This window comes from Phaenicophaeus curvirostris, chromosome 18 (assembly GCF_032191515.1).
Source record: "Phaenicophaeus curvirostris isolate KB17595 chromosome 18, BPBGC_Pcur_1.0, whole genome shotgun sequence".
NCBI lineage: Eukaryota > Metazoa > Chordata > Aves > Cuculiformes > Cuculidae > Phaenicophaeus > Phaenicophaeus curvirostris.
The window spans coordinates 10,324,143-10,340,091 of NC_091409.1; the positions used below are offsets into that span (position 1 = coordinate 10,324,143).

The 15,949-nt window shown below is 54.5% G+C and overlaps 2 protein-coding genes across 4 annotated transcripts; both read right to left on the reverse strand.

Annotated features, from left to right (window-relative positions):
- Window positions 1–969: 969 nt before the first annotated feature.
- On the reverse strand, window positions 970–4,125 carry LOC138728387 (probable DNA-directed RNA polymerase subunit delta). 3 transcript variants are annotated; one of them, XM_069871696.1, is made up of 6 exons: window positions 3,257–4,123; window positions 2,716–2,775; window positions 2,314–2,379; window positions 2,121–2,206; window positions 1,750–1,927; window positions 970–1,391 (listed from the first exon to the last, which is right to left on the reverse strand). In XM_069871696.1, the coding sequence occupies exons 2-6, from the start codon at window positions 2,755–2,757 to the stop codon at window positions 1,032–1,034; spliced, it is 732 nt and encodes a 243-aa protein (XP_069727797.1). In that variant the 5' UTR covers window positions 2,758–2,775; window positions 3,257–4,123; the 3' UTR covers window positions 970–1,031. The 3 variants fall into 3 exon arrangements, with proteins under 3 accessions (XP_069727797.1, XP_069727796.1, XP_069727799.1); XM_069871695.1 differs by having other exon boundaries at window positions 2,716–4,125; XM_069871698.1 differs by lacking the exon at window positions 2,716–2,775 and having other exon boundaries at window positions 3,257–4,120.
- Window positions 4,126–8,458: 4,333 nt separating this feature from the next.
- On the reverse strand, window positions 8,459–14,483 carry LOC138728496 (neuritin-like). Its single transcript, XM_069871903.1, has 3 exons — window positions 14,441–14,483; window positions 13,313–13,460; window positions 8,459–10,026 (listed from the first exon to the last, which is right to left on the reverse strand). Exons 1-3 carry the CDS (start codon window positions 14,478–14,480, stop codon window positions 9,801–9,803), a joined length of 414 nt encoding a protein of 137 aa, XP_069728004.1. The 5' UTR covers window positions 14,481–14,483; the 3' UTR covers window positions 8,459–9,800.
- Between the last annotated feature and the right edge of the window lie 1,466 nt (window positions 14,484–15,949).

Here is a 15,949-nt window from a genome sequence, read left to right on the forward strand (position 1 = left end):
CCTGTTCTCCAGCCCCCTCACCAGCTTTGTTGCTCTTCGTTGCTCAGACTTCTCCCAGTCTGTAGCTGCTCAGGGTTGTTGTGCCCCAAGTGCAGGACCCGGCATTTGGCCTTGTTAAACCTCATCCCACTGGTCTCAGCCCAGCGGTTCAGCCTGTTCAGATCCCTTTGGAGCCTCCCGACCCTCCCACAGATCGACACTTCCACCCAGCTTAGTGTCATCTGCAAACTTGCTAAGGGTGTATTTGATCCCCTCATCCAGGTCATTGATAAAGACATTGAACAGGGCTGGACCCAGCACTGAGCCCTGGGGGACACCACTTGTAACTGGCCTCCAGCTGGAGTTAACTCCATTTACCTCCACCCTGCCAGTGGCAGGAATCACGGCAGGGCGAGATTTGCTTTGCTTCGGGTTGAGGCTCCTGTGCGAATGTGGGGTAAATCCACGCAGGACGCAAAGGAAATCCCTGGGTGCATGTAGGTTCAAAGCCATAAATCTCAGCACCTGCAGCTGCAAAACTTTCTGCCCTGACCCTGGCACCCGCCATTCCCAAGGCTGCGCTGTCCTCTGGGGCACCAGTCAGGATTTTGCATCTTTACGGCCTGATCCTGGCTCTCGTTCCATGAGCTGCTTTCCTTTTCTTCCAGCAGGAAGGGGAGCAGGTTTCCTGGCTGCTCTGATGGCTTCACTGCAGGTCTGATGGTCGCATCAGAGCTCGCTCTCTGTTGGCAACAGCTTTGCTGCTGGGGACACCACTCTCCAACAGCCCATGAACCCCACTGGTTCCCAGTACCAACCCCCTCCATAAGCAGCACCTGCTCTGTGCACAGGGACCTCCTGCCCCTGGGGTGGCAGTGCCAGCACCCACAGCCACCTCCAGCCTGGGGAATGCAGAGCAAGTGGAAACCTCAGCTCTGCAAGCACCTCGTGTGTCTACAGCAAATGCAGGGTTAAGAGAGAGAGCTTAGGTCTGAACAAACAACAATCAATTTTATTTACAGGAAAACAACTTAAAATAACATTCTACCATTCTACACGTCTTCTTCATCCTCGTCCTCATCATCTTCGTCCTCATCATCCTCGTCCTCATCATCTTCGTCCTCATCATCTTCGTCCTCATCATCCTCGTCCTCATCATCTTCGTTATCATATCCTTCATCCTCATCATCCTCATCATCCTCATCATCCTCATCATCCTCGTCCTCATCATCTTCATCCTCATCATCCATGTCCTCAAAATCTTCGGTCTCATAACCTTCATCCTCATCATACTCATCCTCATCGTCCTCGTCCCCAGAATCTTCGTCCTCATCATCTTCTTCATCCTCACCATATCTTTCACCTTCTTCACTCTCATCCACTCTCAACCAAGCACCACACCTCTGCAAAGCCTGGAAAGGAAGCAGGAGGTACGACCTCTGACTAACGAGAAACACCTCGTCCAGCAGAGCTGGGGTTCCCAAGCTGGCTCAGTGGCAGCAGCAGGCTGGGGTTCATCCTGATGGGCATTCCATTTGCCACAGCTCTGGGACACGCTGGGGAGAGCAGGACCCTGCCACCAGCGCTACGCCCCACCTGGGTTTAGGGTTAGACTAGGGTTGCCTAAGAAATCCCACCCTTCCCAAAGCGGATGGGTGCTCAGGGCAAGTGCCTGGTGGCTCTTGTGTCACCAGGACAAGGAGACCGGGTGCTGTGTTCCCGCAGCAGGCAACTCAGCCTGGCTGTGGGCAGCGGGTGAGGAGCACGTGCCTGTTCTGGTGGTGGTGGGTCTATCCACATTTCCTCCTCCTTCTCCTCCACCTCCTCCATCTCCACATCCATGGTCATCTCTACGTCTTTATCCATTGCCTCATCCTCATCTAAATCCTTCCTCCAACCCGCTTTGGTGGCAGCCATCTTGACAGCTTCCAGCATGATGTTAAACAGCCTGAGCCAAAAGCCAAGCAGAAAAGTGCATTAGTCTGACCCTGGCCAGACAAGGCAACCTGTGGGGGACGGGTCTTGGCAACCCTGCCCCCTCTTGCTGCCTGGGGAGAACCGTGGGGCACTGGGACCCCCGGGCACATCCTCAGCCAGGAGCCAGCTGCAGGCTGAGCGGCTCCTTCGACGCCAGCACCCACCAGAACCCACGGAGCAGTGCCTTCATCTGGAGGATCCTACACTTGCTTTCCTTCACAATTTTGGCAGCTGGCATAGCCTTGTGGATCTGGCAGAGCAGAGAGCATAGGAGTGAGCAGCCCTGCTCCCTGCCCCGTGGGGCCTTGGGCACACACCCTGGCCCCCAACCCGCCTCGGCGCCCAGAAGCTCCTTACCCTCCTCAGATGTCTTTTTGGCTCCATCTCACTCTGTGGGTAGGGCTGAGCTGCCAGCGGTCCAACCTGGAGAGGGGAGAGGAGGGACCAGCTCAGGCTGCGCGTATCCCCCAGCTGCTCCCAGCAAGCATCCCTCCCACACAAGCCCAGGGCACCCAGGTGTCCCCTGGGGACACGTCCCGCCACGTGGGGATGCTCGGTTTCAGCCAGGGCTGAGCAACCCACAAGGGCTTCTCCCATCCTAGGTGGCTTCTCACCACCTTGCAAGGTGGCTGGAAAGGGTGAGCACAGCTCCCGGTCCCCTGCGCTCCCCAGAGCAGGGCACAAACCCACACCATCCCCACAGCGCCTGCTCCCCGCTCAGTGCAGGGGGTGTCGTCCTCCGTGGAGCAGGGCTTGTACCTCCTTGAGGATCAGCATCCTCTTCCTCCAGGCCTTCATCATCTGATGGGGACGGAGGCGCTGGGAGCAGGTGGAAAGGTGAAAGTCTCGCATCAAGGGCATTGGGAGCAGAGGAGAAAGACAGGGCTGGGAGCAGGAGAGAAGGATGGGGCTGGGAGCAGGGGAACCTCAAGAATAGGGCAAAAGGGATGTTTTGGGAGCAGAGAAGGGCTACGTTGGGCGTAGGGAAGTTGGTCTGGGACAGGATCAGGGCAGAAATGCTATCTGGGGGCAAAGAAGTGCTGAGATGAGAGGAGAAGTGCATCAACAGCAGGGCAGAACCACTGTGTTGTGCTCGTTGCCGGGTACTGGCAGGTCTACCGGACCACGGGCCGTACCATCACACCTCTGAGACAGGGGAGCTCTGGGGCCAACTGCGCCTTGGGTAATGGGGACACCCCCCCTTATTGGTGGCTATGGATGTATTAAGCTGCACCCCCTCAAAATGAATAATCCCACCAAATCGAGGCAGTCACTGCTGCCTCAAGAGCTTCTTTCTGACCTGTCATGCCTGGCAGCCATTCGCAGCCCCCCAAAAGGTTTTTCTCCAGGTGTTTCAGGCAAGAGCTGAAGTTTACGTGATATTTTATGGATGGTCCTTCATAGTCTCTGATCTGGACCTGCATCTGTACAGCTTCGAGGACACAGGGACCTTTCTCCAGTGACGGGCACAGCATTGAAGGCTGTCCTGTGGTGCAGGCCTATCTTGGATGCTCGTTTTCCCTCCAGCTGTAGGGCTAGAATTGCATCGCCCATCTCTGCCAGGGCAGCAGATCTATTGACAACAGCTCTTGCCAATCCTGTCGCCCCAGCCAGGGCAGGAATGCTCATTGAATCTGGTGGGAGCTGGGCTGTCAGATATTTAACAAGGCGGTTTTGCTCAGGCTTCCTTTGGGATGCTGGGACAGGTTGTGTCCATCCTTCCAGAAGAGATGTGGATGTGTTGAAACACCAAGGAAAAACCCAGCTCATCCTCACACACCAGAGCCAGTCCAGTCACTGGAAGCACCTCTGGGGCCTTAGAGCCATGCACCGCTCAACGTCTTCTGTTCCTCAAGGTCTCATCTGATAGGGGTTAGTGGCTGAGCAGTCATAAGAGCAACCCCAAGGCAAAACTCCAGCTGCAATTCCTGCAAGCGCTCAACAGGTTCAGGTGATACCGACAGGGCCATCGCAGCCTGTTTGCAAGGCTGGAGCTTGTCTCTCTGGTGACATTGGTTCCAAGACAACTACTGCAGAGCATCCAGTTCTGCTGGGACAGGCGATGCCGTCTGCATTGGCTCTGAAGACGGTGAGACCCTTTGCCGCTAGGCAGCGCGGGTCCCGCTGAGCAGCCCTCGCCCATGGGTGCAGCATCAGGAATTCCCAGTGCCTGGTCAGGCACCTTCCAGCTCTGAGAGACCTGAAGGGAGAGGCAGGATCCTTCTTTCAGGGAAGGACAGACTCCGATGAGGGGCTCCCGTAAAGATTCTTCCAGCTCTGTGTAGAAAGCCTTTCAATATTTAAAAAAAAATATTAAACTTTTTAAAAGCAGAAGAAATTATGTTTGCAGGTCTTCAATGATTAAGATTTAAGCATTTGAACAGTACTGTGTTAGCAAGTGTCAGTCAGTGGGCTTCCTCGGCAGCTCCCGGCAGCAGGACAGTGAGTTCTGGGCGGGGCGGACATTTTGAGGTGGGGCGGACATTTTGAGGCACCTCCTCGTGCCTCTGGTCCTGGTTCCACTTGTGAAAGCTGCGCTCGAGTGGGGGAACTCCTTCGTATGGTGGAGGAGCTAAGGGAGGAGGTAAAGAGGCTGAGGACCATCAGGGAATGTGAGAGGGAGATAGACCAGTGGAGCAGGGCCCTCTCACTAACTCAGCAGCTGCTGGAGCTGGTGGGTCTGAACACCACCCACCGGCAAACTGCAAGGTTGGGGTAACACAGTCTGTTTGCAAGGCTGGAGTGTGTCTTTCTGGTGACAGTGGTTCCAAGACAACTACTGCAGAGCATCCAGCTCTGCTGGGACAGGCGATGCCCTCTGCATTGGCTCTGAAGACGGTGAGACCCTTTGCCGCTAGGCAGCGCGGGTCCCGCTGAGCAGCCCTCGCCCATGGGTGCAGCATCAGGAATTCCCAGTGCCTGGTCAGGCACCTTCCAGCTCTGAGAGACCTGAAGGGAGCCGCAGGGTCCTTCTTTCAGGGAAGGACAGACTCCGATGAGGGGCTCTGGTAAAGATTCTTCCAGCTCTGTGTAGAAAGCCTTTCAATATTTAAAAAAAAATATTAAACTTTTTAAAAGCAGAAGAAATTATGTTTGCAGGTCTTCAATGATTAAGATTTAAGCATTTGAACAGTACTGTGTTAGCAAGTGTCAGTCAGTGGGCTTCCTCGGCAGCTCCCGGCAGCAGGACAGTGAGTTCTGGGCGGGGCGGACATTTTGAGGTGGGGCGGACATTTTGAGGCACCTCCTCGTGCCTCTGGTCCTGGTTCCACTTGTGAAAGCTGCGCTCGAGTGGGGGAACTCCTTCGGATGGTGGAGGAGCTAAGGGAGGAGGTAAAGAGGCTGAGGACCATCAGGGAATGTGAGAGGGAGATAGACCAGTGGAGCAGGGCCCTCTCACTAACTCAGCAGCTGCTGGAGCTGGTGGGTCTGAACACCACCCACCGGCAAACTGCAAGGTTGGGGTAACACAGTCTGTTTGCAAGGCTGGAGTGTGTCTTTCTGGTGACAGTGGTTCCAAGACAACTACTGCAGAGCATCCAGCTCTGCTGGGACAGGCGATGCCCTCTGCATTGGCTCTGAAGACGGTGAGACCCTTTGCCGCTAGGCAGCGCGGGTCCCGCTGAGCAGCCCTCGCCCATGGGTGCAGCATCAGGAATTCCCTGTGCCTGGTCAGGCACCTTCCAGCTCTGAGAGACCTGAAGGGAGCCGCAGGGTCCTTCTTTCAGGGAGGGACAGACTCCAATGAGGGGCTCCAGTAAAGATTCTTACAGCTCTGTGCAGAGAGCCTTTCAATATTTAAAAAAAAATATTAAACTTTTTAAAAGCAGAAGAAATCACGTTTGCAGGTCTTCAATGATTAAGATTTAAGCATTTGAACAGTACTGTGTTAGCAAGTGTCAGTCAGTGGGCTTCCTCGGCAGCTCCCGGCAGCAGGACAGTGAGTTCTGGGGTGGGGTGGACATTTTGAGGCGGGGCGGACATTTTGAGGCACCTCCTCGTGCCTCTGGTACTGGTTCCACTTGTGAAAGCTGCGCTCGAGTGGGGGAACTCCTTCGTATGGTGGAGGAGCTAAGGGAAGAGGTAAAGAAGCTGAGGACCATCAGGGAATGTGAGAGGGAGATAGACCAGTGGAGCAGGGCCCTCTCACTAACTCAGCGGCTGCCAGAGCTGGTGGGTCTGAACACCACCCACTGTCAAACTGCAAGGTTGGGGTAACACAGTCTGTTTGCAAGGCTGGAGTGTGTCTTTCTGGTGACAGTGGTTCCAAGACAACTACTGCAGAGCATCCAGCTCTGCTGGGACAGGCGATGCCCTCTGCATTGGCTCTGAAGATGGTAGGACCCTTTGCCGCTAGGCAGCGCGGGTCCCGCTGAGCAGCCCTCGCCCATGGGTGCAGCATCAGGAATTCCCTGTGCCTGGTCAGGCACCTTCCAGCTCTGAGAGACCTCAAGGGAGAGGCAGGATCCTTCTTTCAGGGAGGGACAGACTTTGATGGGGCCTCTGGTAAAATTTCTTCCAGCTCTGTGTAGAAAGTCTTTAAATATTTAAAAAAAAAATAAACTATTTAAAACCAGAAGAAATCACGTTTGCAGGTCTTCAATGATTAAGATTTAAGCATTTGAACAGTACTGTGTTAGCAAGTGTCAGTCAATTACACCTTAGTTTCTGAAAAAATTAAAGTCCCTGAGTGGTCAAGCTATGCAATGACTGGATTAAATAAAAAGGTAGATGAATTATACAAATGTTAAATTGATACATAGCACTAAAATAAAGGTAATCCTATTCAAAAGTCTTTACTTTCCTTCTTCCGTCTTAGCTGTATCTTCAGCTACACCAATATTTTAATGATAAAGTCTTTAGCTCTGTGACTTCATTAAAGTGTTCTGCTGCTCTCATCCCCTTCCCAAAAAATGCTGAGAAGAGAGAAATAACTGAACAAGTTAAAATTGGAGCAAACCTATCCTGCCATAGAGCTGCAACCCTACCCCTTCTGGTGGTGCGAGCCACTTCAGGGGCACCCGAGCAAGGGCAGAGGCATCTGCTCTTCTTGCTGAACCCCAAAGCTGGTTTGTCTGCAGTTTGCAGGGAGCGGTAAATCCCTCCAGCCTGGCTCATGGCAGGGTCTTTCCTACCTCCTTGGGCTGCTGTACCATGAGCACCCTGGAATGTGGCCAAAGTGACTCACAGCGATGGCCTGTGGCTCTCGGGGCAGTAGGAAGAAAGGCCAGCAAGTGCATTGACGACAGAGATGGAGGCAGGGTGCCTGCTGGCTGCATCCCTGGAGAGCCAGTCCTGGGAGCCAACCACCCTGATCCGGGGTAGGGCACGGCCAAGGAGCCTGTCAGCTCCTGTCACAGAGCTGAACCCTGGCCAGACAGAATCTTCACGCAGCCCAGCTTCCTCCAGCTCACCCCCCTCCCCAGCCCTGCAGAGATGCTCGTTTCTCAGCAGCCCATATTCCTTCCAGGTGTTTATGGCTTTTCTGTCTTCCTGCTGTCCCAGGCTAAAATCACCCCTTTTAAGGGAGCTGCAGGACCACGGGTCGCTGGAGCCTTGCCTGCTGCTGGCTGCAAGCTGCTCCCTTGCAGTGTATCACCTCATTTACTGGGAAAGCAGCCTTGCCTTGTTTTGCTCTTCACTCCACAGTTCACTGATGGAGGCAAACTGCAGCTCACTCCCAGCCCTGGCCATGCACGCCTCCTAGAGAACAAGATCTGTTTTCACCAGTGATTCACCTGCCTGACACTGGCTCACCTTTCCCTGAGCACCAACTCCTTCTCGGCTCCATCCGCAGTCCACAGCTCCGACTCACCTCCCAAACCCACCTGAGCGGGAATGGCTGGAGGAACAAGTCATGTTACATTTTCTCCTGATGACCGGGGCGCTTTGGTGCTGCCTCCCCTCGGGACTTCTGGCCGGAGCTGAGCTCTGTGTCCTGGAAAGGAGAAGAGAAGTCATTCCTACCTGAGTTTGCGACCTGGATCTCCAGGGGATGCCTCCCAAGGACGCGAGTATTTGTGGTTAGGGCGAGGGCTGTTGACACAATATGGTGCCATCAGCCTTCACTGGAGGCACAACGGCCATGGGGATCCTGCGGTATCCGATGATACCCTGCAGGTATCCGGTGAGGCTTATTCTTAGGGCTCTCTATCAGAAGTGGAAATTCTCCACTGTCTTCAGCTTCCCCTCTGTCCCCTCTTGCCTTTTGGCCAGGGGCAAGCATGCTTAGGCACAAGCGAAAAAAAAAAAAAAGTCATTCTGTGGAGCTGGCTTGCCTGCACTCATTTAATTGGAATAAAATGGGTGCCCTGCTGAGCAGCACAGCTTGTGCTGAAGAGCCAGGATGAGTCGGGCTCCCTGCCGATGATATCACTGCTATTCCAACCCCTTCCCAGTAAGGCAGGACACAGGGGTCACAGCAGCAGGGGCCCTGCATCTGTCACTCCCTGTGTGCAGCACCCACGAGCACTATCCCTGCTGTGAAACTGCCAACATGAGGTGTGACACATCTAGGGAGTCAGGCTGAAGTATCCTGCTAGTTAAACATGGAAATTTCAGATCTGACTAAAGACAGTTGAGTCACATAATTTGAGCATGGAGCTCACCACTACATCCAGCTCTTCAGCCCTGACTTTGCGTATGATGGAAGCAACTCCTTCCCCCTTCTGAAGTGGCAGCACCACATAGGGAATGCATTGGAAGAGCTAGAAAGTCCTATCAGGACTCACTGTGCTCCCTATTAATGAGGGAACACCCCGAGACCCTCACAGGAACAGGTTACAGACCCACAACAGATCCTACAGCCCTGCACAGCCAGGCAGGGCGCAGGGCTTATTTGGTGTCCTTAATACACAGATTTACATGATACTACCTAAAAATACTACTAAGTTTTTCTAACATAGCCAGAAATAGCTTTACAGCACCTTTGCATTGCAAATACTTTCATTTTTCTACTGAAGCTGCAAAATTAACAATGCTCTGAGCCACGAAGGAACCAAGAAGAGACTGTGCTGTCAAACAGGAGGTAAGACAAAACTTGTACCATGTTATAGGCTCTACAACAAACTTTAATACTCTGGAATTAGACACTGCCACCCATACAACTGTTTACAGGTACCTTTGGAGAAAGCTTTAATGCAAATGAGTGGCTAATAAATCCTTTTTGTTGTGCTAGCTTGACACTCCTCGCCCAAAGTATTTTTGCCCATTATTTCCTTAGAAAAGGGTTTTACACATAACACTGGAGTTACTCAGGAATCCAGATGGGTGCAAGAGGAGAGGTCATGCACCTGTGATTACTCTTCAGCAGGGGTTTCATCACATCCTCAAAGAAAAAAGGCGAGTACAGTAAGACCTCCTTTCTGCCTTTGACAGCAAAGATGCCATCCCCTGCACCTCACCAGGCAGCAGTAAAAGTGCTCATGTTGTTTTCAGTGCCCAAAGCAAAAACCTGGAGATTTCATCTGGTGGAAAGAGTCAGCAAAGTAAACATCTTCCCTTCCAGTAGCCATAGAAGAGCACAAAAGAATCCAGCGTTCACAAGGAATTTATCATTTTTCCACAAATCCTCTGCCCTGTATCTACAAGCTCCCAAATTCTGCAGTCAGCCAGATCTGCACTGGTGCCTCGAGGCAGAAGGAGGCAGGTGTTAGTCCAAATTACAGAGAAACAGCATAACCCAGGAGATGCTGCTGAGCTTTTCCATGTCTCATGGGTGCAGCATGGAGCCAAGTGTTCACTGAGCACCGCACAGTATTCCTCAAGGGTTTGGGAAAACGATTGGAAAGATGCCACAACACACGCTGACACCACCATTGTTGTGATACTTACAGAGCTGCAGTTCATAAGTTCAGCCAAGTGACGATGAGGGGGATGCCGAGGATGGAAATACTGGGAACATGGGTCCAGGCAAAGCTTTGGGCTGTGCTGGGGCTGCAGAGGTCGAACAAGCTGCCTTGAAATTTGATTTTTCGAGACTCTTTTCTCAGCATCTCCCAGATGGCTGCTGCTTCCTTCTGGCACTCCCAGAGTGCTGCCAGTGCGCACGTGTGAAATTCATCCCAGTACCTGCAGCCAGGGGAGACACCCACCATCAGTCCTTTGCGGTAGCACAACACCAAGGAGCCGGGCAGAGCCCTGCTGCCCCGAGCCTGCCCTTTGAGCAGAGACAACATTGGCATTTTGGCACTACCTCCATCATCTCCCAGAGCACCTTGGCTAAAACTCCAAACACCAAAACACACTGAAATTATTTCATCCTTTTTTTGTTTTCTTACTCCGAAAGTCAATAAAATCCATTATTTTCCATTAACAAATGCTCCCCTTTGGCACCAAGCACCCCGAGTACCTAGAAACTGGCTGCAAACAGAAGACCCAGCGGGTTTCATTCATAGCTTTCTCCAAGCTGAGTCAAGGGCAAAACACGAGCACAAAGGGAGAACAAGGGCTCCCACAGACTGTCACAGCTTTACAACAAAGGTAAGGGGGGCAGGCACAGTTATTAACTGCGTTCTCATTAGATAAATCTCCATTTATCTGCTAGGTATTAACCTGCGCAAGTAGAAGCCTTTCAATGGAAAAAGGCTCTTGGGGAGCACTAGGGAAAAACAAGACAGGCAAAGATAACTCCCAATCCTGCGTGAACAAACCAGCTGCTGCTTACTGAAGACCCCTTGGCTGCCTCCTGTGAGCACAGAGACTTGGATTTTTTTTTCTTTCCCAGTCCAGAGCTAGAACCATGCAGGGAAAAAAAACCCAGCAGAAACAGAGCTGAAAACCACAGCTCTCAAGAAGGTTTTCCAAGGAGGGGTGTAGTGGATGCCAGCGCACTGGGGCCAAGATCACACGGGATGACCCCATGTTTCATTTGTTCAGAGCAGTATCCAGCCTGCCAAGGCTTTATCCCTTCCCTGAGCTCTTTCCTTACCTCTGGTGAAGAAGCACGGTGGCTCTGAAGAAGCTGGGTTACACCCAGTACCAACAAGCTCCCTACCCCAGGTGTCAAACTCAGCAGGCAGGGATGGGCTCTAGCTGTTCGAGGACCAGGACAGCAGGAACCAGGCTGGGCTGTGTCCCACACACAGCAAGAGAGGGAGGACAAGAATGAGCACCCCTGCCTGATTTATTTCAGCTGCTCTCTGAGGACACTGGGGCATTTGGCTCCTTATCAAATGACAGGGAGGGCACCCACAGTCCAGTGGTTATAATCATAGAATCACCAGGCTGGAAAAGACCCACCGGATCATCGAGTCCAACCATTTCTATCCATCACTAAACCATGTCCCTCAGCACCTCGTCCACCCGTCCCTTAAACCCCTCCAGGGAAGGGGACTCAACCCCCTCCCTGGGCAGCCTCTGCCAGTGACCAATGACCCTTCCCGTGAAATATTTTTTCCTAATGTCCAGCCTGAACCTCCCCTGGTGGAGCTTGAGGCCATTCCCTCTCATCCTGTCCCCTGTCACCTGGGAGAAGAGCCCAGCTCCCTCCTCTCCACAACCTCCTTTCAGGTAGTTGTAGAGAGCAATGAGGTCTCCCCTCAGCCTCCTCTTCTCCAGGCTAAACACCCCCAGCTCTCTCAGCCGTTCCTCATAAGGCCTGTTCTCCAGCCCCTTCACCAGCTTCATTGCTCTTCTCTGGACTCTCTCCATGCTGCATGCACATTATCATGCCTGTTAAGGCCCGACTCAGCTGAATTCACAGGCGAGGTCTCCGTTCTGTAGGTACAAACCCACCAAATAAAACAGCAGGGGCTCAAAAGTCTCAGCAAATGCCACAGGCCATCCGCTAAACTGGAACTGGTGCCTCTCCAAAACAAAAACTTCCCAAAGGGACAGGTAAGGCTCTTTGCCACACTTCCCACTAACATTTCCCCATGACTTCTTGATTTTGTCCAAGTGCTTTGTTTTCTCTGGAGACAACTCTTGCACAGGGAGGTGGACCTGAGCACTCCACTTGCTTCTCCTACCAGGGCTTGCATCAGAACACCAGCTGTGAGGGAGTTCATTAAACCGAGTCACTGTGGCAGAATAAATGTCCCCAGATAATGAGAAAAGCTGGTGCCCACCCACGTAACCTCCCTCCCTCACTCTTGAGCTGCAGTGGAAGGCAGCTCTGCCAGCTGAGGGTTAAACCTGGCCCATGTCTTCGGGCAAAGGTTGGCCAGGGAAGGCAGAGGGGGATGAGCTCCTGCCTGGTTCTGCTTTCAGCTGGGAAGGCAATTCCCAGTGTTCCACCCTTCACAGTCTCCATCTGCTCAGCCAGGCAGGTGCTCTCAGCAGCCTGCCCATGCCAGCTCCAGGGCAGCACCGCGAGCCAAGATGCCAGGTCCCAGCTCCACATCCATCCCTCAACCCGTGCTCCCAGAGAGGGGACCCAGAGAGGAAAGCAGACGGCAGTGGAGAACACTGAGGGTTAAAGGCAAACAATTCCTTGCCCTGACAGGCTTCCACTGCCCTAAAGGATGGGGATTTTCCCTTAATTACTTGTCTGCATTTCCTTACAAATCCTTTTCACGCCCCACAACTCACTGCTGGGGACACAGAGCTGCTTCCATCTATCTGTCTAAACGTTCCATTTCAACACTCCTCTTGCCACCCACACATCAGTATTTCTGCTCCTTTGCTTTTTAAGCAGACGTTTCCCCAAACCTGCCCTGATTACCCAACTCTTTTACTACTTTATCCATTTTGCTGAAGGTAACATCCTCAAAACACCATCGCAACAACCTCACAAAAAACAGGGCTGGGGCAAATTCAAGCCAGAAGGATGAAGGATCTTAGCAGGTAGGGAAGGAGGGAGGAGACTTGGTTTGGGCAGCAGGATCCAGCTTTCAGCGGGTTGCAGGCTGCTACCTGGGACAGTCCAGCCGCACGTGAGTCCCTGGATGAATTCCTGGTGTCCAGAGAAGGCTTCCCTGCAGGGCAGAAGGGTCTGAGTCCCACCAGCCCTGCTCCTCCCTGCTGCGGGTGTGCAGGAGCTGGTGGAATGAGTTCTGGCTGTTGGAGCTACTGCTAAGGGCTGGGGATGCAAACTCCAGCTGGCAAAGCTCCGTGGGGACGTGATGGTGCGAGGCCCAAGGGTGCGGAATCCTGGCTCGAGCCGAGCAGCAGACAGACAGACAGATGGAGGAATGGCAGGAGGGGGCTCACTGGGACTGTGGGAAATCCAAGCAAGGTGGGGAGCACGTGTGTGTGCACACCCCAGCAGCATCCAGGAGTGCAGAAGAGTTCAGACAGCAGCACCCAGCACAGGACAGTGCCAAAAAGCCCCCTGGACACCCCCCAACACACCCTCCTCTGAGGACCAACCTGACAGAGGAACATGCAGGGGGTCCCCGTGGGGTCCCGTACTCACCCACATACTCGGGGCAACTCCTGCAGCTCGAGGCCATCCACCTCCCCATACGTGGCCATGTTCTCCCCCAGCTTGAGGACGCAGTCCGAGAAGCCTTGGTAAATGTTGGCACAGGCAGTGCCCGACGCCTGCAGCCCAGCCAGGTGCCCTGCCAGCCACCGAGGGGTCAGAGGGAGCACCCAGACCCTTGGAGACAGAGCCCACGTCCCTCCTGGGGGGACGCAGGCACCCCTGGGCTGTCACAGCACCGGTGCCACCCAGGCACCATGAGCTCCCCTTTCCACGCAGGTGGCCCACGAGGTCCCTCTCCTGTCCCCAGCCCTGCCTGCATTTGCAGAGAGCCTGAAAGAGCCGCTCTGCCAGGGAGAGTCGGGGCACCCCACTGCCCCCAGCACCCACGGAGGGCAGGGACAGGGGGGGCACCGGCAGCCAGGACCCACCCAGGAGAGACACAGCACCGAGCCAGGAGGAGGGAGAGACAGAGAGAGAGAGGGGACCCCGCATCACCCACTCCCTGCGCAGGCACCCAAGAGCCCATCGGGGAGAGATGTGCAGCACCGAGACAGGGGGAGAAGAAGGGGACAGAGGGGGGAGAAGCAGAAGAAGAAGAAGGGGACAGAAGGGGGAGAAGCAGAAGAAGAAAAAGGAGGGGACAGAGAGGGGAGAAGGAGAAGAAGAAAAAGGAGGGGAGAGAGAGGGGAGAAGCAGAAAAAGGGGACAGAGGGGGGAGAGGCAGAAGAAGGGAACAGGGGGGGCAGAGAGGGGAGAAGCAGAAGAAGAAGAAGAAGAAGAAGGGGACAAAGGGGGGAGAAGGAGAAGAAGAAGAAGGGGACAGAGTGGGGAGAAGCAGAAAAAGGGGACAGAGGGGGGAGAGGCAGAAGAAGGGAACAGGGGGGGCAGAGAGGGGAGAAGCAGAAGAAAAAGAAGAAGGGGACAGAGGGGGGAGAAGAAGAAGAAGGGGACAGCGGGGGGAGAAGGAGAAGAAGAAGAAGGGGACAGAGGGGGGAGAAGGAGAAGGGGACAAGGGGGAAGAAAGGGACCCCGCATCGTCCCCCCGGCCCAGACACCCGAGGGGGAGAAAGGGAGGGAGGAAAGGGAGGGAGAGAAGGGGGCAGAGACGATCCTCACCGAGGGCGAGCAGCAGCACGGCCGTGCCCCGCTGCCCCATCGCTCCGCCCGGGAGGGCTCCAGCCCCGCCGCTGCCCTCTCCCCACGGCCCGCAGCGCCCCCGCCCCCACGGGGAGAGCGCCCGGCCCCGGCTGCTGCTAATGAGCGGCTCGTTAATGAGGGAGAGCGGCTAACGAGCAGCTGGGGGCGGCCCCGGGATCGCAGCCCCCGCGGCTCCAACCCCGCACCCCGGGACACCCCCTCCCCTGCACCCCCACACGCCGCCTGTCACAGAATCACCAGGCTGGAAAGGACCCACCGGATCATCGAGTCCAACCATTCCCATCAATCACTAAACCATGTCCCTCAGCGCCTCGTCCACCCGTCCCTTAAACCCCTCCAGGGAAGGGGACTCAACCCCCTCCCTGGGCAGCCTCTGCCACTGCCCAATGACCCTTTCCATGAAAAATTCTTTCCTAATGTCCAGCCTGAACCTCCCCTGGTGGAGCTTGAGGCCATTCCCTCTCGTCCTGTCCCCTGTCACTTGGGAGAAGAGCCCAGCTCCCTCCTCTCCACAACCTCCTTTCAGGGAGTTGTAGAGAGCAATGAGGTCTCCCCTCAGCCTCCTCTTCTCCAGGCTAAACACCCCCAGCTCTCTCAGCCGTTCCTCATAAGGCCTGTTCTCCAGCCCCTTCACCAGCTTTGTTGCTCTTCGTTGCTCAGACTTCTCCCAGTCTGTAGCTGCTCAGGGTTGTTGTGCCCCAAGTGCAGGACCCGGCATTTGGCCTTGTTAAACCTCATCCCACTGGTCTCAGCCCAGCGGTTCAGCCTGTTCAGATCCCTTTGGAGCCTCCCGACCCTCCCACAGATCGACACTTCCACCCAGCTTAGTGTCATCTGCAAACTTGCTAAGGGTGTATTTGATCCCCTCATCCAGGTCATTGATAAAGACATTGAACAGGGCTGGACCCAGCACTGAGCCCTGGGGGACACCACTTGTAACTGGCCTCCAGCTGGAGTTAACTCCATTTACCTCCACCCTGCCAGTGGCAGGAATCACGGCAGGGCGAGATTTGCTTTGCTTCGGGTTGAGGCTCCTGTGCGAATGTGGGGTAAATCCACACAGGACGCAAAGCAAATCCCTGGGTGCATGTAGGTTCAAAGCCATAAATCTCAGCACCTGCAGCTGCAAAACTTTCTGCCCTGACCCTGGCACCCGCCATTCCCAAGGCTGCGCTGTCCTCTGGGGCACCAGTCAGGATTTTGCATCTTTACGGCCTGATCCTGGCTCTCGTTCCATGAGCTGCTTTCCTTTTCTTCCAGCAGGAAGGGGAGCAGGTTTCCTGGCTGCTCTGATGGCTTCACTGCAGGTCTGATGGTCGCATCAGAGCTCGCTCTCTGTTGGCAACAGCTGTGCTGCTGGGGACACCACTCTCCAACAGCCCATGAACCCCACTGGTTCCCAGTACCAACCCCCTCCATAAGCAGCACCTGCTCTGTGCACAGGGACCTCCTGCCCCTGGGGTGGCA